The sequence below is a fragment of the Lepidochelys kempii genome, chromosome 3, assembly GCF_965140265.1.
Source record: "Lepidochelys kempii isolate rLepKem1 chromosome 3, rLepKem1.hap2, whole genome shotgun sequence".
In the NCBI taxonomy this organism is placed as follows: Eukaryota; Metazoa; Chordata; order Testudines; family Cheloniidae; genus Lepidochelys; species Lepidochelys kempii.
In genome coordinates, this window is record NC_133258.1 from 145215596 (window position 1) to 145238439 (window position 22844).

Consider the following 22844-nt stretch of genomic DNA (forward strand, 5'->3'; position numbering starts at 1 on the left):
AGATCTCATACTGTTAACAGCTTAGCCACTTAATTCAAATTTTCTGTCAACTCCTGAAAAAAAAAAAAAACCCACTCAACTAGGTTCTGCTGACTCGTTTCTATCTAATCATCAATGTTTCTAGTACCTCCTTTTGACACACACTATGTCAGTGAGTAATTTTTATTGTTTCAAAAGAATTGATCTGGGAAAGGCATGTCCCCAACATCCTTTGTCGTGAACCATAATGCAAACAGATCAACACACTCTGCTTGCACTGGTTTAAATTTCTGGAAGAATCTCATCAAAAGATACCTCACTAAGTCCCTTCCCCTGGGTCACACCTTTGCTTTCTTGATGAATTAGACAACAATGAAAGAAGTCAGAATAGGACTAACCCATAACAGCATGCTAAAATTACTACATAGCAATATTCTTTCTTTGGGCCTTTTTCTGAATTTTTCAGTGTCCACATTGACACTTAGTGTTAATACACTTTCAAGGTAATTACAAATTCTTCCTATCCCCATGCAGTTTAGCCAAAAGTCATTTGTCTAGTGACATGAACTCAACTGCATTTATGATTTTACTTATGGCTTTATACTGATTTAAACTGTTTTAAAGATTGTACATTTATAGCTGTTTAATTCTTTTTTATTGAAAATGATTAGGATTTTTTAGTGGCCAGATAATATACAAATATTATTTATTATTACTATTAATACCAGACTCAATAAGTCACCAAGGAAACAAATACTCTTACCTCCAAAATATTATTACTCCATTTTACAGATCACAGGTACATCCTAACCTGGAATTCTAGGTTCAGTTCTTATCACCTTATCTCAAAAATTAGCAAACAAAATTAAGGGGGGGGAGCAGAGATGACATGATAATTAGGGGCATGGAAAAACTCACATGAAGATAGTATCGAAAGACTGTTTACCTTTGAAAGAAGACATGAGAAAAGCATACACAACAATGAATGGTATAGAAAAGGTAGATTGTGAACTTTTAGTTACCTTCTCATAGAATACAAGGAACATTAAATGAAAATCAAAAAGTGGCAAAACTCAAAACTGATATAAGTATGTACCTTTTCACCCCGTGCATAATTAGCCTGGGACAAGAAGTTCCACAGATTATTGTTGAGGTGAAGAGTTATCAAGATTTAAAAATATAGATATTTATGTGGATAAACTAAATAAAAATTCTTGTTATTAACAAACACAAGAGCTTTGGAAGAGAAAAAAAAATCTGTGCTTCAGGATATAAAACAATATCTAACTTCTGGGAGTTAGAAAGAAATTTGCCCTGAGAGATGTTATCCTGTAACTGTCTAATGCAGGGGTTCTTTTAAAACCTTTTTCTTAAGCATCTGAATAGTGACCACTGCTGATGACAGGATTCCGGATAAGATGGACTTATTCAGTATAACAATTCTTATGTTCATAATTACCTATTCAAGATTCAAAATATTTTTTCATCTGATGAGCCACAATGATATTTGTTTTTTAAAATTTTATAAGAGACTTTTTACACAAAATTCTCTAGTATCTTAAAAGTGATGTACCTTTCCTGTTTAAGGGCATATTCCAGCATTTTGATTCTCCGCACTAGATCCTTCTTCAGATTTTCTTGTCCCTTCCTTTCCCCTTGAAGAAAGGCAATCTGGGCCTGGAAAAGACAAAACTCTACTTAGTAAAGTTCAAAAAAAGGCAAATTGTTTCCCTAATACATTTGCATGACATATATTAAGGGTCCCATCCACTCCCAACCCATTCTGAATCATTTCACAACTGATTCCGTTTAACACTGTTTAAAAGCAGTTTGGCTACTGCAAACCAGGTACAGCCATCATTTTGACCAAGGGTCTCCTGTGGCCCACCTTAGGCGCCAACTCCACCGGCAGCCAAGCTCCCCTCACCCCCTGTCCTTCTCCCCAGCGCACCGTGTCCCCACTCCTCCGCCTACCTCCCAGTGCTTCCCGCTGCCAAACAACTGTTTGGCAGCGCTTAGGACTTTCCAGGAGGAAGGAGCGGGGATGCAGTGCGCTCAGGGGAGGTGGTGGAGCCAGGGTGGGGATTTGGGGAATAGGTTTGAATGGGGGCGAGGAAGGGGCAGGTCCTCATGGAAGGGGTGGAGTGGGGGCACAGCTGGGGGCAGAACTGCGGGGGGGGTGGGCTTTTGTATCTTTGTATGAAAAGGTTTCAGTGATGCGGCCCTTGGGCCAATGTACTAGTCCTCCTGTGGCCCGGATGGTGATTTGAGTTTGAGATCCCTGGTTTAGACCATATCAACTTTCTCTTTGAATTCCTCCACTGGCTCCCCCTTCTGATGCCAGCCTCCACTGCCCAAGTTCCATTTTCAAACAAGCATCTTTATGCATTCTCCAATGCTGCCCCATGCACTTTGGCTGAAGTATTCTCTGTGAAAATCCACAAAATCATTGGCTTATCCATCTTCAAATCCCTCCTCAAAATATCTCCTTTGTTAAGTTTCTTTTGTAGGCAACAGAATACTAAGTTGCTAGTATTCAGAGACCAGTGCCTATCATGCTAACAAACACTATCTCATTGTTTCCTTGTACTTCCCCATCTGTTGTCTCTTGTCTTATACTAAGACTGTAAGCTCCTTGGGGCAGGAACAGTCTTTTTGATCTGTGTTTGCACAGTAAATTATTAATAATAAGTCTGTTATAAAACTATTCATAGTTTGCACTGACAAACACTTTAAACCATGACCTCATTACAGACGTCAAAATAATAAACAGGAGTTAAAGAAATATAATAATTTTAAATGGTCTCACATAGCAATTAAATTTGGTCTGATGGCTAAGCATTCAAGCAAATATAAAGAACAGATCAGTAGCATTCAAAAAAGCTTAGGCAGAAAGAGACAAACAGCATGTAGGGGGAGAATGTCTTGAGTTGAATGATAACTGAAGTAGTATGTAAATAACTTAGATATTTTGTAGATATCTATATTGCAGGTCAAGGGATTTCTTTAAAGTTAATGAAAGGAAAAGGAAAACTTAAAAGGCTGAAGCTTTATTAAAATGTTGGAAAAAATAGATTATGAAGTATATTCAGAGACATTGTTTATAAAAAATGTCAGTTGAACTAATACAAAAGGATTCTGGGGGGAGGTGGGAGATTTAAAGACACAAATGGCAGTTAGGTGCCCAACTTCCATTGACTCTGAATGGCAATTAGCACTTAACTACTTTTAAAAATCTCTTTTATGTATAAAATTGTAATAGAGGATGTTCATGACCAATCATGCAAAAAGGCCAACTGGTGACCAAAAGAGTTCTCTCTGGTTCAAAACAGGTCCCTGAGCTCTTTCTAAACCAACTCATGGAACTCAGATGTTTGAAGCCAAGCATACTTACAGGCATCCACCCCACGGTACTAGCACTGACCACAGTTTCACCCACATCCTAGACTGTCCATACCCAATGTCAGGCCATATTTGTATCCTCATGAATAAGCTGCTTAAGCTCCTGGCATATTTTTTTTAGGGAGAAGAATCAAGCAATATGGCGGCTTGATACTCTGTAATATGAAGGGTTTTGGCTACAGATCGGTAAACTCTTCGTCCAAATTAATCCCATCATGATTTTGACATAGAGACCAATTTGTGGTGCTCTACTCTGGCAGCAGTTGATCGGGCCTGACATACTGACTACGCCTCACACACCGTTGTCATAACCTGCAAAGGTGACATGTAAGGGGTATCATTGGAAAACTAATCATTCACTGATCATTAATATTCTTGTATGATGTATGCACCGGATGTGTACAAAAAGTTATGAATATGTGCTGGAATCATATTCTTAAAATGTGTTTGGCAAGCAATGCATAAGCACAGTCTGTCTTAGACAAAGGAATATGGGTTTACTTCACTTTACATATAAGCAACAAACAGAGTCAGCAAACAAGGGGGGAGATTGCAGAAACAGAAAATTTGCATTTTAGCAAACACCAATGGGGGAAGAGCGAGCATGGAGCTTCCATCACCACCAGACTCTATATTGCCTTCCTCACAGCTTAAATAAGCTTTCCTTACAGGGATAACCCTCAGAAGAATCCACTTCAAAGGTTTACTGGTCACTCAAGACAAGGGAGGCTGAACCTTAAGGCATTAAATAATTGAATCAACTGTTTTTTTATAATACAGTAATATTGTATACAAAGTGTATAGAGAGGTCTTTTTAATGACACACTGGTGATTAATGTCATTGTGAAATGTATTTATTAATACTAGATGAGGAAATTATATACATTTAATGATATTATGCTTTAAAGCCTGTGACCAAACAGGGAGAAACAGTTTCCCTCCAAGGCAGGAGGAAACATCACTGCTATCTACCTTTCTTCAAAGAAATTAAACAAGATGTGACAAAAACAATGGAAGCCCAATTTACATCGACATCAGCAGGGGGATGGGAAGACGACAGGAAGGGAAGAACAGCATGAGGTCATCCTGTCTGTAGAAGCAAAGTCAACGAACTTTGAAAGAGATGCTTTTCAAAGGTTTATGGGACTGTAAAGGGGGGAGAAGCAAACCCCTAGGCTACCGGTTTGTTATTTTCTGTTTGCTTATTCGGAAAAGGGAAATAGGGACAGAAGAGTAGGAAAATGAGTGAAAGCAGTGAAGGTATTGTGAAGTTGGAGCTTTTTAGATTGCAGGTTACAGAAAAAGAGAGAGAGCACCGGAGAATATTGGAACTAGAGATAAAGGAGAAAGAAAGCAAAAATACCAATTGGACCTGCTAGAGAAGCAGAACCAGAACCCACCGATTCCCAATGCTCCAAAAATCCACAATTGGGACCATTTATGTCCTGTATACAATGAGGAAGATGATATTGCTGAATATCTGACCACCTTTGAAAGGCTGTGTGCAGTGCATGAAATCCCAGATGCCAAGAGAGTTCCTACCCTGATTGTGAAATTAACTGGTAAAGCTCTAAGGGTATTCAATGAAATGCCCATTGAGGATGTGTCATAACCATAGAGCAAAGGGTAGCCTAGAATTCCTCCTTACCTGTAAGGGGTTAAGAAGCTCAAATAACCTGGCTGGCACCTGACCAAAAGGACAAATGTGGGGGGGGGAGGAATTCCTTCAAATCTTGGAGGGGGAGGAGGGGAGAGGCTTTGTTGTGTGTGTTCTCTTGGGAAGCAGAGAAGCAGCAGGTCAGAAAACTTCTTCTCCTATAAACCATCCTAAAAGTCTCTCATATTACAAAAATTGTCAGTAAAAGCCTGGCAAGACATGTTAGATTATCTTTTATTCTGCTTCTGAATTTTTCCTTTGCTGGAGGGAGGTTTATTCCTGTTTTCTGTAACTTTGAAACTAACCCTAGAGGAAGTTCTGCTGTGTTTTTGAATTTTTTGTTACTCTCTAAAGTTATTTTCCAACCTGATTTTACAGAGGTGATTTTTACCTTTTTTAAAAAATAAAATCCATCTTTTAAGAACCTGACTGATTTCTCTATTGTCCTAAGACCCAGGGGTTTGGGTCTGTGATCACTTTGTAACCAACTGGTTAGAATATTATTCTCAAGCCTCCCCAGGAAAGGGGATGTAAGGGTTTGGGGGGATATTTTGGGGGAATAGAAACTCCAAGTGGTCCTTTCCATGATTCTTTGTTAAATCACTTGGTGGTGGCAGCGTACCGTCCAAGGGCAAAGAATTTATGCCTTGGGGAAGTTTTAACCTAAGCTGGTAGAAATAAGCTAAGGGGGTCTTTCATGTGGGCCCCCACATCTGTGTCCTAGAGTTCATAGTGGGGAGGGAACCCTGACAGGATGCTTTAGACCACTAGTTCCCAAACTTGTTCTGCTGCTTGTGCAGGGAAAGCCCCTGGTGGGCCGGGCTGGTTGGTTTACCTGCCGCATCCACAGGTTTGGCCAATCACAGCTCCCAATGGCCGCGGTTTGCTGCTCCAGGCCAATGGGAGCTGCTGGAAGCGGCGGCCAGTATGTCCCTCGGCCCGCGCCGCTTCCAGCGGCTCCCATTGGCCTGGAGCAGCTGGAAGCTGCGATTGGCCAAACCTGCGGACGCGACAGGTAAACAAACCGGCCCAGCCCACCAGGGGCTTTCCCTGCACAAGCAGCGGAACAAGTTTGGGAATCACTATTTTAGACCATTGTAAATGTAAAGATACTGTTTTGCAAAGTTTTCAAATTACCCCTGAAACATATAAAGTTAAATTTAGGAATCTTAAGAGGGGTATTGGTATGAGTAATGGGGAATATGTAAACAAAATGAAAGATTTGTTGAGAAAATGGGTGAGGGGTAAAGAGGTGACAAGTTTTGAGGGAATGCTGGATCTTGTTGCTCAAGAGCATTTCCTAAGCATATGTAAGGCTGATGTAAACCAGTGTCTATGGGACAAATATGTAAAATCTGTAGATGAGATGGCCTCTCTAGAGGATGCCTTTAAACAGACCCAGGTATCTACTGAAAGCAAACCACCAAAAGAGGGGTTTAAACCTGGTGGGAAGGGAGGATCTCATTTTATCCCTAGCAAGAAAGGGAAGGCTGGGCATTCTCCTTCCCCAAACCATTTCTCTAACCCCCATCCCAAATCTCCTGTAAAAACAGAAGCACACAAAAGGTGCTACCAGTGTAATTCCATTGATCACCTGAGGAATAAATGCCCTGTGCTAGGAAGAAGCAGGCAACCAATAGTTCATGTTAGTTCTGCTGTCCTCAACACAGAAACCCCCCAGGTGATTGAAACCTATCTTACTGGTTTTGTGAAATTAGGCTTTGCAGAACCAGATAGGGAGCACATTAAGGTTTTCAGAATTAATGGCAGGGAGTACTTGGGGCAGAAGGATACAGGGGCCCAGATCTCTCTGGTTAAGCAGAGTGCGGTCCCAAGGTCTGGTATATTACCTGACTAGAGATTGTGTGGGTAGGCAAAACCAGATTCTTCATACCATTAGCTTAAAATCCATGTGGTTTGGGAAGATTTGGAAAGTGTTTTGACTGTGGGGGTAATGGAACAACTCCTAGTTGATCTGCTTCTTGGTAATGATTTTTTCCGTGTAGCTCACGTTAAAGTATTTGCCCGCAGCAAGAAGGAGTTTGGGTGCTGGGACCCCAGAGGGTAAGGTCTCAGGAACTGCTGAAAGAACGGGAGAGCGTCTCCTTGATTCTTCTGCAGCAGGGGGAAGCCACGTGCTCCCAGGTGGGAGGCTGGTTGAGATCAGCTCCTGCATTGCAGCTGGAGGCACCAACACCTTAGAAAGGGAGGAAGGTATAGTGCCTGCCAGGGAGAGAACTGTCCACGTTGTTAGCTGCCAGCAAGTTGCAGATGGACAAGGGACAGACCCCACTCTAGGGAGCATAGGTAGATATGTTCCAGAGGGAAGCCCAGAGAAGGGTGATGGAATCTCAGAAACCACTGAGGTGGGTGAAGGTTCCTTTGACTTTGTAACACAGAGAAGCAGCGTGCTTCCAAGTATGGGAGGGGCTGAGATTAGCTCCTTTTCCACAGAAGGTAACATGTCCTCAGGATTAGAGGCAGGAGAGGTGTCATGACTGATTAAAGAAACTGTCCCAGTTGTTAGCTGGCAGTTTTGCAGCTGAATAAGGGACAGACCCTTTCCTAACAAGCACAGAGAAATGTGTCTTAGAGGTGGGCCCAGAGGAGGAAACTGGGGAAGGAATAGAGGACGTACAGGACTGTCTCCTCACTGGTCACTTGGGAGAGGATGCCCAGGACCGAATGGGCGAGTCAGCATCTGTGCACCCCGGCACTCAGCCTGTGACTCAGGTTTTGAGAAGGAAATGTGTAACCGACTTCTTGGAAGGGAGCAGTCACACGTCTGACTTCTTGGGGGCAGAGGAAGGGGTGACTGAAGGTACCCCAATCCAGGTCCCAGGTTTTCAGGATGTTATTTCTGATAAATTTTTGGAAAGTAACTGTCTCTTTAAATCAGGCTGCAGTTCCAACACCTGTGATAACAGAGGAGTTGACAACAGGAAATTGTCAGGTGGTAGTTTGTGAGAATGCAAATTACCTGACTGACAGAAGAGGGGGGAAGGGTGTCTTTCTCCACACTGGTGAGACACAGAAAGCAGTTATGGAAAAGCTGTTGGGAAAAAGTGCATCTGACAAAGAGTAGATACTCTTAGCCCAGAGAGCACCAATCATAACCCTCTAGGAAAAGGAGGAAAGGAAGGACCCAGTGCTGGGAGGGGGAACACAGGGTAACCCCAAAAAGGGAGCTTATTTTTTGCATATGTACAGTCCTGGGGTTGGCAGCTCTCCAAAGGACCAGCCACTGTGCAGGATCCCCCTGGATCCCTATCTTGCCAGACCCTGAGGTACCAAAATCCCAGAAATATGATTAAATTAAGAACCCAGGCAGAAGGGAACACTGGAGGGGGAGAAAAATCAGTGACTGATTACATGGGAGGGTGTCAAATGTCACCATGGGTGACGGACAAACCAACTTCAAACCAGACTGAACTGAAGCCGTGGTAGCATAATGATACTTGTAAACACACATCTGTGATAAAAATTGGGTATTAATGTTAAACTTTGTAATAAGAATTTTGATACCGATGTTAAGCCTTGTGATAAGCTACATTATGCACAATTTGTGGGAAGAACTTTGGGACATACTAGAAATGGTAATTGGGAACACCTGTAATATTAAGAAACCTTATAACACCACTGCTTCTCAGTTAATAACTGTAAACAGACTTCAAGCTTACCACAGCAGAGAAACCATAACAAATCTGGTTTGCTATCTGAAGGGGAAAACTGAGGCATGCCACCTCATGGCCTGGATGGCTGGATGCCAAAAAAACATAACACATACCGACTTCAAGTTGGGCAGTGACTAACCCTCTTGCGGTAAACTAAGGGATAGGTGTTGTGGAAGTATAACATTGTATAAGGGGACATGCTGGATACATTGTATATGAGAGGGCATGCCAAAACATGTTACAAAGTATCTGAGGGAGCACATGTAGGGACAGTTAGCTTTTGAATGGAGAAGCAATTAAGATAGAGCCAGCACGTCTAAGAAGCAGGCATCAGAATGGAAGGTGTGAAGGGCAATTAGTTAAGTTAACTGGAAGCTGTTAAAGGAGATTGTTAAGGGTGGCAGGTAATTGAAGATACATGACTGGTCTCAGGGATCTCGAAGGGTGGTGACTAAAATCTTTTTCTTCTTTTGTCTGTAACTTCTCTGTAACTTGTTCTCCAAAAAACTGTATAAATTAAAAGACAAGCCCCACTCGGGGGGCTCACTTCTAAATGTATTAGCAGAGCAGCTTTGCTAATAAAACAGAGTGGTCTGATAAATTGTGAGTCTGAGTCAAACTTTGACAGTGTGACACACTATACCTTGGGAGAGCACTTTGTAACCCCCATATTCCTCATCTATATATAATTGTGATATTGCCTATAAAGCATGCCCTGTGAGGTATCAGGGGAAAGGTTATGATCGGCTGAAATCCGTTGTTCCATCTAAATATGCGTATCATTAATGTAAACAAAATTATAAGAATTATGTTGTGTGGTTTTCACTAAAATATGCTGTGGGTTTGAGAAGTGCACAGACACTAGCTCTCTAAAGACAATGACAAGGGAGGTCACCAATGCCCGGGTGGGTGCTGAACAAACATCACCAGCCATTTGTCCAGCAGAGGAGTTACAATTCAAGGACTCACTCACAGGAGACACACTGGGGTACTGCTTCACCTTGTGACTCAGCAATGCCCACCAGACATGCCTGGACTTATGTTCTCCAACCACATGGACTAAGGGTATAAAACAGAACATAGTAGCCCCATGCTTCGTCTTTTCTCCTTCCCCACCCCACCTTGCAAGCAACAAGGACACTCAGAAGACTCCAACAGAGGAGACTGGCCCAGGGTTCAAGGGGAAACGTGTTTACTATGAACTGCAATATCTAGTGGGGTGAGAAAAACTGCTTAATCTAGATGTTGCCCAGTCTAATAGGGTTGAGAATTTAGACTGCGTTCTTATATTTTATTTTGATAATCACTCTGAGTTTTTGCCAAGCACTTTAAATCTTTGTAATCAATAAACTTGTTTTACTGTTTATCTTTACCAGTGAGTATGCCTGAAGTGCTTGATAAATCTGCTCAGGTTTATAAAGGCTGATGTATATCCACTTTCCATTGATAAAGTGGTGAACCAATTAATAAACTTGCATTGCTCAAGAAAGGGTCTTGAACAGTGAAAGATGGTATATTCCTGAGGTACTAGGCTGGGAGGATTTAGCTAGTGCCTTCCTATGTTTGATTCATGAGTGGCTCTGGGAGCATTCATGCAATCTAGCCGGGTGTGGGGCTTCACATGCGGTTGTGCTGAGTGATAACAGCGCCTGGAGGGGTTTGTTGCTTGTCACTAGCAAAGCATTGTGAGAGACAACCCAGGCTGGAGAGTTAAGGAGGCACAGTGGTCCCTCAGTTCCAGGCTGCAACCTGGGGATCCTGTCACACTTACAAGCTGTGAAATATGGGCTTTCAACCAAGGGGAGACTGACACTACCTCAAAGCAGCATCCTGAAACCCTCATATTCACCAGTGTCAAATAATTATGATGTTTCATATAAAGTATGCTTTGCGAGGTATCATTTTAAAAGTCTTGATCTATTGAATATTAATATCCTGTTGGATTGTATGTGCTATTATTGTATGTGAAGTTATGAAGTTTTGCTATGTGTGTGTTACTAAAATATGCTGTCAGGTTGGGAACATCTACAACCAGCCTTTCAGGTACAACAATGGAGTAGCCGGATGCACTGATAGCACATTAAAGGGAACCTACTCCCAACAGCCATCCCAGAAGACTTCTCAGAGAGAACACGTAGACAATGGAGACTGCTTGACCAATGGGGACTGTTTGATCCCCATGTCAAAAGATCTTTCCAGCAAGCTGGAAGAAACTATAAAAGAGGGGAAGTGACATCATGACTTGGCCTCACTCCCCCCACAACTCAATATCTGGAAACATGCCTGGAGAACAAAGACTTTGAAGTGGGGAGGGTGGAAAAGAGTCCCAGCCTGTGTATTGAGGAACTATACTATCTGTCAGGGCAAGACACTGCATGATTCAAATCCTGTTTAGTTTGTAGAACTCAGACTATGAATTTACTTTTATTTCTTAGGTAACAAACTTTGATCTCAATGCTTGCTACTTATAATCACTTAAAATCTATCTTTCTGTAGTTAATAAATCTGTTTTATATTTTACCTAAAACAGTGTGTTTTGATTGAAATGGTTGGGAAATCTTAGCTCAGTTTACAAAAGCTAGTGTGTGTCTTCTCCACATCGAGGAAGGGACAGACTGGGTAATGAATTGACAGTGGTCAGCCTTCTGACCAGTGAAAGACTGGGGAGCTAGGTAGAATTGGCTGGAGCCTTTCTATTATTAGTTCATGAGTGGCTGGGGAAAGCATTCATGTAACTCAGCTAGGTGTGTCCCTGCCTGTGGATGTCTGTGTAAGTGCAGCACCTGTCAGAAGTTTGTAGATTGGCAACAGCATCACAGATTGAGAGGGATATCCAAGGTCAGTGGGACACAGGGCTCAGCTGTTCCACAGTCCAGGTTGCACCCCGGGAATCCCATCACACCAACTCAGTGCTGTGTTTGCAGGGAAGGGTGTATTTACTTCAGTAAGTTAATCATCTGTGACATGCTTTTGTCTCCTTAAAAGGAACAAACCACCTTATTTCTCTGAACTGTCCAAGGAAGAGCTGGACATTGCAGAGCACACAGTTTTGGGAAGATTAGGGACTGGGAGCGTGTTGGGGTCACCTTACTGGTTGTAAACAAGGCTAGTGGACAGCAGAGTGGGGCTGCAGACAAGCTGCTGGAGTCAGAGCTGCTGAACCAGGACAGCCTAGGACACAGACACTCAGGCTGCGACCTGCATGCTTGTAGGCTCATTATGACCATTCCAGGCTGGGAGCTACACCAGCAAAGCATTGTAAGGCACCAAGGGCTGCAGGGCAAGTGGTGACACAACCCCTCATTGGTCTCGATTGCACCCTGAACCCTGTAACAAGCATATTTTAAGATTATGGGATGTAGTATTGTGTGTGGCTGGTATTTCCTATAGCCACTGATCCCGCCACCACCATCTTGCAGAAAGGTGGGAAACACAGCCAGCAGCATATTCAGGGAGGATATACCTAGGTCTGTCAGTCCTGAAGGCGGTCACTTACACAAGTTCCCCATGTTCACCAACTGATCCAAATCAGGATGCAATGGCAGAACCACCCTATTGAACTGGGTTTACTGACCAAAGTACCTCTCAGTGGTGGGCCTGGCAGACATTTGAAGAGACTAACTCATTGTTGGCTATGAGAGTCAGTTTCTGAAAACTATGAAAAATGTTGGCTCCTTCCCGGGGTGGCAGTCATCCTGTTTTGCGAAAATCTACTAGGCTTAAAAACAGTCCTCTGGGTCAGTTGAGCCAAACTAGTGGCCCTCATCACTCTGATGCTAAGCCTTTCCCCATTCAAATTGCCAAATGGGGTTATCTAGATGGGATACATGGAAAGTTGCAAATGCACTGCAACGCCTGGACACTGGTTATGCCACAACTCCCAATGCAGGAAATGCCAGAGCACTGGAAACATCAACTGTCAGTGCAAGAAGCACTTCAATTGCAACAAGAGCCTATCCCTGCTGATGTAGATTAAGAATTCCTCAAAGCTGAAACTGGACAGAATGGCAATCTCACAGAAGACCAGATTGCAGAGCACACACCAATACCTGGAATCGGCATCTCCTTAACCACTTCTGGCACACAAATGCAGGAAGAACCAAGAGAAACAAGCAATATGACAGGTGACAATCTACCCTAAGTGTGCTAAAGTGCTTGAGACAAAGACTGCAGAAATTTCGAATGCTTAGATAGATCTAGCTGGAAGACAGAATTGGGACCAACAAAGCATACCCAACAAACATCACTGGGATCTGGAGATAAGCATTTATATTTGGCAGAGTGATGCACGACAGCCTACCTCATGTTTTACTTTGCTAACTATTCCCAAGGGTGAAAAACATTAAGAGCTAAGGGAATCCTACTAGTTTTGTGCTAAACCCCAGGAGTAAGAATCTTGCTCAGATGACAACTTTGAACAGGGTTATGTGACATATAGGTAGTACTAGGAATCCACAGAGAAGATCAGAAATCTGAAGTATTTGGATTTCAAGGAACATGGTGATACTGTATACCTCCTTGAGGTAAAATGAAGGTACTGCCTTTTGAAGTTTTCTATATAGAGGAGACAGTTGGTTCTTTGTTCTAAGTGTGGACTACATGACTGACCAGTTGAGGGCAAAAGAGTGAAAACTGCTGGAGGGCTTTTTGGGCTCACAGAAGAATGGCTAATCCTGATTAAGAACTCCCACATTCAAAGATGTGGAATGTATGAAAGTATTGTTTCTCATTTCATTGTGTCGCCTGAAATTTTGGCGTTGGGGAGAGGAGGGAAGCATACATACTGGAGGAAAGTTTTGAAGAACAGACTCTGTAGATGGTTTTTATCCATATGTCTTGAGTAGTACTGGCCCAAGTTAGTAAAATTACTACTATATTGTAGCTTTTTCTTGTTTCCAGGCTTCTAAAGAGCTCCTGGATTTGTCAAACAACGAGTAAAAGGGGTGTTTGCAGGAACAAGAGCTCAAGTGTCTAGACGGTTTAAACTTTGGCTGAAAACACTACTTGTTCTGCAACAGCTTGAACTTGATCAAGTCATGGGACTCTTAAATCACTACGTCCAGTGCTTCTGCAAGAAGTGTAACGCTGCCAAAAAGAGACTGAACTAGATAAGACCAAGAAATCATGTCTGGCACTTAGGCTTTGTGGTGGTAAACACAAAACAGAGATGGAGCATGGGATGTAGCAACAGAGGTCAGAGGAATGATACAAAGGTTGATAGACTGTTGACCAGCTTTCAATTTTTTCAAGCCCTTGGGTTTAGACCTTTGCAGCTTACCCCAGGTCTAAACCCTGGAAAGAGATACCCTGAACGTCACCAGGTAGGCCAAGGCTGCAGACTGAAGTCTCATTTCCGTGCATTCAAGCTTATCAGGATTCTTCAGGGTGACTGCCCATTCACTAGATTGGTAGTTTTACTGGTAAGTCTGGTAATGGACAAGCCCACTTTAGGGACCATGAAAAATTTATGGCCTCTCTTTCTTAAGACTATATAGTTTCTGGCATAATTTGTTCATGCTCCAGCACCCCCCTTCTTACAATGTCCTTCCATGCAGAGTACACAATATTTCTGTGGGATTCCCAAACTGGAAATGAGGTACTAGTGTTTCATTTGGTCATTTTCATAGGGTACACTGGAGGAACAGGGTAGATCGCCAATTCTTTATTATTATTATTTCCATGGCTTTAGTGACGCTAATTTGTCGTCTTCAATTGATAAATATATACTGGACAATTACAATGAAACCCGCTTACTGCAATGAAAAATCATTGCAAGATATGTATTTAAGCTTACAGAAAAAAGCTGTATGATACTATACTTATGAAATTTTAAGTATAATTAATTTAAAAAACACTAATGCATATACAGAAAAGACAACATTGAGGTTACACATCAAGTCTTAACACTGGTATTTCCTGACCTGAGTGCTTAAACATACAACTGTAATGTTTTCTTAACAGTATCTGTATGCAATATTACTTAATATTTATTTAACACAGACAGTTACTTACACCTTCATCCAGTTGGGAGAAAACGATAGGAAAGAAAAATATCATGAGATGCAAATCAGTAAAGAAAACTAATTGCTATATATTTCCACAACTTCAAATGGAAATATCCCATATTTAATCAAAGTCTGTATGATAAGAAATTGGTATTTCTAGGTGTGTCACCTCTGATCAAAATAAATGGTCAATATCTGAGTGAAATATGTAAACAAACATGCTTCAAGGAGTAATGCCCAATGTAGGTGATCAATGAGATAAGATGATAAAAGGCAATTAGAAGAATGAAAGATTCACAGAAAGTCTGGAAGTAATATGAAATATTCTGTAACAACATCTACCCCACTACCAAAAACTTAATTGTTTCACTGTTAGTATCAAAGACACCTTACTTAACATGCACACCACATTAATTAGGGTCTGTGCCTCCATAACATTCATTTCTACTTTCTGCCACAACCTACACACCCAAATCCTGTAACTCTATGGTGCTGGGTGGCTCCCCATATTCAGCTGCTAAACTGCTGGAAAAGGAATCTAAAAAATATTAAGTACTTATTTAATATTACTTTTCTATGTACATTTCTGAAGTTGCCACAGGGATATGACTGCAAATGGGAGGGGGGATGATCTGCAGCACTGCATGTTGATGGGAAAATGGTTCACAAGAAATATCTGTGGTATACAATACGGAAGAGTTTGAGAAGCCCCAGTTTAGGTTGCTTTGTTTTCTCTTTCACACACACACAAATGCACAATCAGATTTTTCTTTAAATTTCCTCTGCAACCATCTCAGATTTTTTTGATGATTATTTGGAATCAACAGGATATTTCCCCACTATGACAGTTTTAATGTGTATCAAATTTTGAATCTATTTTATTTTACAGTATTGTAAATTAAGGAAGGAATACCTTAGTTGTGAATATGCTATGTCACAACCTGAGAATTGTACCCTGGCCACTCCCAAGAAAGCATGCCAAAGTCTCAAGGACTCACACACACGCCCCATAAACAGGTTTTTGCAGTAACTGACCTTCTAGCCAAGAAGGGCTGTGTCAAGCAAACTTCTGGGCTAATCATCACCACTTCTGAAGTGGCCTGAAGGGTTGATGCAGAGACATGTAATGCTTCTTTCACTATGGGTGGAGCACTCTCTCTTCATAGCACTCTGAGCTACTGCTGGTTCAGCAATGAAGACTCAAGGTGGAGTCAGGGTATGTCTACACTACAGTAACTATACCAGCATAGCTACGCCACCATAGACCCATATCATAAATGTAGTCTAAACTGACAGAAGGGGTTTTCCTGTTGGTGTAGGACCACCGCCTACCCGAAGTATGTTAGCTACATTGACGGAAACACAGTTCCAACAAGAAAAGGAGTACTTGTGGCACCTTAGAGACTAATCAATTTATTTGAGCATAAGCTTTCGTGAGCTACAGCTCACTTCATCGGATGCATACTGTGGAAACTGCAGAAGACATTATATACACAGAGACCATGAAACAATACCTCCTCCCACCCCACTCTCCTGCTGGTAATAGCTTATCTAAAGTGATCACTCTCCTTACAATGTGTATGATAATCAAGGTGGGCCATTTCCAGCATAAATCCAAGTTTAACCAGAATGTCGGGGGGGGGGGGTAGGAAAAAACAAGGGAAAATAGGCTACCTTGCATAATGACTTAGCCACTCCCAGTCTCTATTTAAGCCTAAATTAATAGTATCCAATTTGCAAATGAATTCCAATTCAACAGTTTCTGGCTGGAGTCTGGATTTGAAGTTTTTTTGTTGTAAGATAGCAACCTTCATGTCTGTAATTGTGTGACCAGAGAGATTGAAGTGTTCTCCGACTGGTTTATGAATGTTATAATTCTTGACATCTGATTTGTGTCCATTTATTCTTTTACGTAGAGACTGTCCAGTTTCACCAATGTACATGGCAGAGGGGCATTGCTGGCACATGATGGCATATATCACATTGGTGGATGTGCAGGTGAACGAGCCTCTGATAGTGTGGCTGATGTTATTAGGCCCTGTGATGGTGTCCCCTGAATAGATATGTGGGCACAGTTGGCAACGGGCTTCGTTGCAAGGACAGGTTCCTGGGTTAGTGGTTCTGTTGTGTGGTATGTGGTTGTTGGTGAGTATTTGCTTCAGGTTGGGGGGCTGTCTGTAGGCAAGGACTGGCCTGTCTCCCAAGATTTGTGAGAGTGTTGGGTCATCCTTTAGGATAGGTTGTAGATCCTTAATAATGCGTTGGAGGGGTTTTAGTTGGGGCCTGAAGTTGACGGCTAGTGCCGTTCTGTTATTTTCTTTGTTAGGCCTGTCCTGTAGTAGGTGACTTCTGGGAACTCTTCTGGCTCTATCAATCTGTTTTTTCACTTCCGCAGGTGGGTACTGTAGTTGTAAGAATGCTTGATAGAGATCTTGTAGGTGTTTGCCTCTGTCTGAGGGGTTGGAGCAAATGCGGTTGTATCGCAGATCTTGGCTGTAGACGATGGATCGTGTGGTGTGGTCAGGGTGAAAGCTGGAGGCATGTAGGTAGGAATAGCGGTCAGTAGGTTTCCGGTATAGGGTGGTGTTTATGTGACCATTGTTTATTAGGACTGTAGTGTCCAGGAAGTGGATCTCTTGTGTGGACTGGACCAGGCTGAGGTTGATGGTGGGATGGAAATTGTTAAAATCATGGTGGAATTCCTCAAGGGCTTCTTTTCCATGGGTCCAGATGATGAAGATGTCATCAATATAGCGCGAGTAGGGGCGTTAGGGGACGAGAGCTGAGGAAGCGTTGTTCTACGCTACCAGCACTCCCAGCTACCTTCGAGACACCACTGACTTCCTGAGGAAACTACAATCCATCGGTGATCTTCCTGATAACACCATCCTGGCCACTATGGATGTAGAAGCCTTCTACACCAACATTCCACACAAAGATGGACTACAAGCCGTCAAGAACACTATCCCCGATAATGTCACGGCTAACCTGGTGGCTGAACTTTGTGACTTTGTCCTTACCCATAACTATTTTACATTTGGAGACAATGTATACCTTCAGATCAGCGGCACTGCTATGGGTACCCGCATGGCCCCACAGTATACCAACATTTTTATGGCTGATTTAGAACAACGCTTCCTCAGCTCTCGTCCCCTAACGCCCCTACTCTACTTGCGCTATATTGATCACATCATCATCATCTGGACCCATGGAAAAGAAGCCCTTGAGGAATTCCATCATGATTTCAACAATTTCCATCCCACCATCAACCTCAGCCTGGTCCAGTCCACACAAGAGATCCACTTCCTGGACACTACAGAGAGAGTTTGTGTGTGTGTGTGTTTTTTGGGGGTGGGGGTGAGAAAACCTGGATTTGTGCTGGAAATGGCCCACCTTGATTTTCATACACATTGTAAGGAGAGTGGTCACTTTGGATGGGCTATTACCAGCAGGAGAGTGGGGTGGGAGGAGGTATTGTTTCATGGTCTCTGTGTATATAATGTCTTCTGCAGTTTCCACAGTATGCATCTGATGAAGTGAGCTGTAGCACACAAAAGCTTATGCTCAAATAAATTGGTTAGTCTCTAAGGTGCCACAAGTACTCCTTTTCTTTTTGCGAATACAGACTAACACGGCTGTTACTCTGAAACAGTTCCAACAACATAGCTGCTTTCACACTGGGAGTTGTATCACCACTGTTACATCGGTCAGGGTGTGGACACACACTTAGAGGGGGAATGAGATACACCTAACAAACAGTCTAAATTTAGGCCAAATACCCTTTCAAAAAAATAGCAAAAAAAACCTCTGCAAGAGTAAAATAATGCAGGCAGAAGTCCAACAGCAGAATGGGGGCTCTCAAGTTTACTGCACTGAATCCAGCATGTATGTTTACCTGCCTTGTGGGCAGGTGCAAGCAACTCATTGCCCTCACATACCAAGTACGGGCTTTTAAGATCTGAGTGGTTGAACTGGGGGAGCTAAGGGAGACAGAGAGGTACATAGATGAGACTTTCCAGAACATAGTAGAACAATCCCATCCCCCACACTTCGGTGCTGTTGAGGAGGATGAAAATCTCAGGGAACAAGAACATTTTACTTCTAATTTACTTTAAGGGGAGCAGGAGGAAACTGTCATGCTTTATTATTATTTCTTTTACTGTAGTGCCTACGATACCCAGTCCAGACCAGGATTTCATTGCGCTAGGTGCTGTACAAGCAGAACAAAAAAGACAGCGGCTGACCCAGAAAACTTACAATCTAAGTATAAGACAAGAGACAAAACAGATACACACAGAAGGGGAGTACAAGGAGTCAGTATTAGTCAGCACGACAAGCAGTGGTCTCAGCACATCAGCAGTCTAACCTTTGTCAGATGTTTTGTCTGCTATTGTAAAATGGTCCAGTATGCTTTGAAGTTCACACTACATCGAAACTTATCAGAGTGGCCAGGGGTAAGGTCACACTTTTTGTACTATTTTGCTACAAACAATATTTTTACAAAGTTGTATTAGGAGGGCTACGTAAAGATTAAAATGTAAGATCTTTTTAAATTAAAGCTTAGAATTTGCAGAAAACTTTACATTAACAAAAACTCCAGACCCTAAAATTCACAGGATCTGAAATTCTCATCCCCCTCCACAGATTTAAGTTAAAAAAAACATAGCATCTTTAAGATTTTTGTTAACAAATCCCCCGATATCATAAAAGAGCAAAAAAGAAAACTATCTGTAGTTTACCTTTAAAATGGGATAGTCAGGAAGAGGCAGGGAAGCTACATTTGGGCTATGAGTTTCGACACACACAAATTATTTGTGTTTGGTATCAATTTCACGCATCCACATGTGGCTTTATGGGATGTTTCTGGAATTGCTCCAACTTAAAAAGAGATGTTCCATTATTAGTAATACTCCGTAATTATATAAATCTTTTCATTTATTCAAGAGCTGTCCAAGCATTAATTAATTCTCTTTGCAAAACGCCCATGAAGTACTAGTTTATACCCATTTCACAGACTGGTACACATAGAAGTCATTTGTCAAAAATCAGAATTATAACCCAGAGGTCTTTGGCTCTCATTCCTGTGTTCAGTCCACTAAGAATGGTCCCCCAAGTACTCCATGTGGCCTGCAACAAATTCACAACAGCTTGTTTCAGGTTTACACCCAGTACAGGTCCTGTAATTTTACAGCAGCTGATGAAAAGCAAAACACAGTGAGTTATAGCCAAGAAGCAAGATGAAGGTGCTGTCTAGCAAACAAAAAATATTAATTTCTAATTTGCAATTGGATTATTTACTCACTCCAAATTCTACAATGAACTTGATTGGAAAAAGAACCTTCCATGTTTTGAGAACAATCTTGCTAAAGGTGTTTAAACAGCAAAGATCAACAGGTCAATCTAGACTAACTCAATCACTGAACATTCAGTCCTGCATCACATCCAGCACATACTTAGAATATGAAAATACATACAAAAATCTTAGAATTTTCAGTCCTCCCCACCTCCTCTGAAAATGAAGAAGGTTCTCTCCCCTCTCTTCTTTTCCCACTTAACTGGTTAAAAATGTTGCATTGCCAACACTAAAATCTCCTCCAAGAAGCAGGTTATTCTAGTAACAAAAAAAACTTCTTAGTCTCGACTGGGACTCTTATCACAGACCTGTTTTACAAACATCTTTAATATTTTTGAAATTTAGGGCATTGTTTCTGGTCCTCAGCATGAATACATAACTCACAAAATTGGAGAAGAGTGAATGGACTAGAGAGACTGATGGGGGGTGAAGGGATCACCAAACACATGAAAGCTAAATTTGTCTGTATAACATTTTTGAAGTCTAAGTGGAAATGTAAGTTGATCTAGGCCAATGCTAATAAATAATAGTAAAAAAAAAACCCCTATACTACGAATACATTAAAACATTTCAAACCTAATTGATTTTTAGGTAGCTACTACTGGAAACCCATCCAAAAACGGTAGCATTTCTTGCTTATGATTTATTACCATTTTAATGTAGACTTCTCACACATGCTTCTTTGCACCTTAAGGTCATTTAAGTGCACAGGTCCAATGCACAGTACGTTGGCTAAAACAACTGTGTATTATTACATACTATGTACTGACGAGAAATAGTCTACCTTAATAGCTCAGCTCTCCTCTGTGCTTTCCAACATTTGCTTAAAATTTCAGAAACAGGACTTTGGGGCAAGGACTATCTTTAATTGTTGACCTGCAGAGTGCCAAGAATTTTGTCAATGCTGAACAATAATTTTATGGCCATGAAATCTGAACTTTTCTCTTCTACACAGCTATTTTTAGAGCACTAATGTGATTCCTAGTAGCCCAAGTATTGTTAACCCAGACTGTCGGAGGGGGAATCACTCCTGCTCATTCCAAAATATTGTGTAGACATACCCATAGTGGCCTAGCTTCAGCAGGAGAGACAACCATTATGGATCGGAAAGGAAGATGTTTGCAATAGTGTCTATTGTGGCTTAAGATAATTAAAAAAGGTATAAGAGAATCACTAAAATAAAACCATAAATTTAAACAAGGGGATATATATTAAATTCTGTACCTCATTCACCTCAGAAAATGCAGTGTTAATTATGTGGAGCAGATAGATACTCAATACCCCACAGAGATAACCACTAGTCCATTAGTTCATCCAGTTAAAATGTATCTTTTGCCACTGATTTCAGCTTGTTGGGTCATATTCTGAAATAAACCTGTGATGTAGGTAAAGTGTTTCGCTTACTGTAAGCAGATGCTTGTGAAAATGAATTACTTAGACTCACTAACAATCATCAATATGAACTGACAGATTCAGTTTTCTTCAAATAACTTCTTTCACAGAAATTACAGACAAAAGAGCCTAAGAGGTCAGCCAGTCCTTCCCTCTAGCAGTGCAGGTTTACTGATTTATTCCTAATACTTTGTTCAACCTAGTTTTAAATGTCTCAGGCAAATCAAATGGATTTGACTATGAAGAATTTTCTCTAGTCAATCAGGTTTTCCTTTATTCACCCTGCTAACTATAGGCTACCACTACTGTAAATAATTGCTCTTACCTTCAAATATTAAATAATTGGTTAGCCAAGCTTTATATATTCAGCTCTCTTAATCATTCCTCAAACCAAATCCTTATAGTTGTTTAATCATTTCTGCAAGTTTTATTTAATTGGAGGGCTCTAATTTGTTTTAAGCACTATCGACATGCTCATCAGCATACTGTGTATACACAAAAACAACAAGGAGTCCTTGTGGCAACTTAGAGACTAACACATTTATTTGTAAAAAGAAAAGGAGTACTTGTGGCACCTTAGCGACTAACCAATTTATTTGAGCTACTCCTTTTCTTTTTGCGAATAGAGACTAACACGGCTGTTACTCTGAAACCTGACATTTATTTGTTGGTCTCTAAGGTGCCACAAGGACTCCTCGTTGTTTTTGCTGATACAGACTAACACAGCTACCAGTCTGAAACCTGTGTATACGCAGAAAGTCCAAAGAAGAATATCTAAATAAATATGGTATTAACAGAATAGACAATGACAGGAATGACATACATAACACAAAAAATACAGTACATAATGAGCCAAAGCCCAGATGTAAGAATTTCAAACATACTTCCATTTAAACTTATTGCATAAAGTCCCACACTGAGCAGGGTAGAATGGAGATCATAGATCAGATGGGTTGATGCTAACATTTAAACTAACATCGTGGAAGCTCAGGAAAGGAACAGTTGACTGCTCAGGTTAGGGCAAGGCAAATTAGAACAGATCATAGGTGGCCTCACTAACAAAACGTGAACAATTGAACCAGCCCCAATAGTGTGTCTGCAAGGAAACTAGAAAGATACACTCTGGATAGGTCTACACAGCATTCTGAAACAAGCCTCCCAGCCTGGGTTGACAGAGTTGGGCTAGCGGGGTTCATGCTAGCGCTCTAAGAATAGCTGTATAGTATATAAATAGTGCTTGGAAGTTGTGGCTCAGGCTGGAGTTTGAGCTCTGAAGCTGGGTTCTGAAGCCCCCACCCCCAGGCTTCAGACCCAGAGCTGCAACTTCAAAGCACTGTGTACACTGCTGTTTTTAGAGCACTAATGTGATTCCCGCTATCCCA

General features: G+C 41.5%; 1 protein-coding gene across 6 annotated transcripts in view; it reads right to left on the reverse strand.

Annotated features, from left to right (window-relative positions):
* The window catches only part of STRN (striatin), a 108849-nt gene that overhangs the window by 73931 nt on the left and 12074 nt on the right, over positions 1–22844 (reverse strand). For all 6 annotated transcript variants that reach the window (XM_073338372.1, XM_073338377.1, XM_073338378.1 and 3 more), the window contains exon 2: positions 1553–1656. In XM_073338372.1, coding sequence (XP_073194473.1) covers positions 1553–1656 — 104 coding nt within the window. The remainder of the gene's footprint in view (positions 1–1552; positions 1657–22844) is intronic.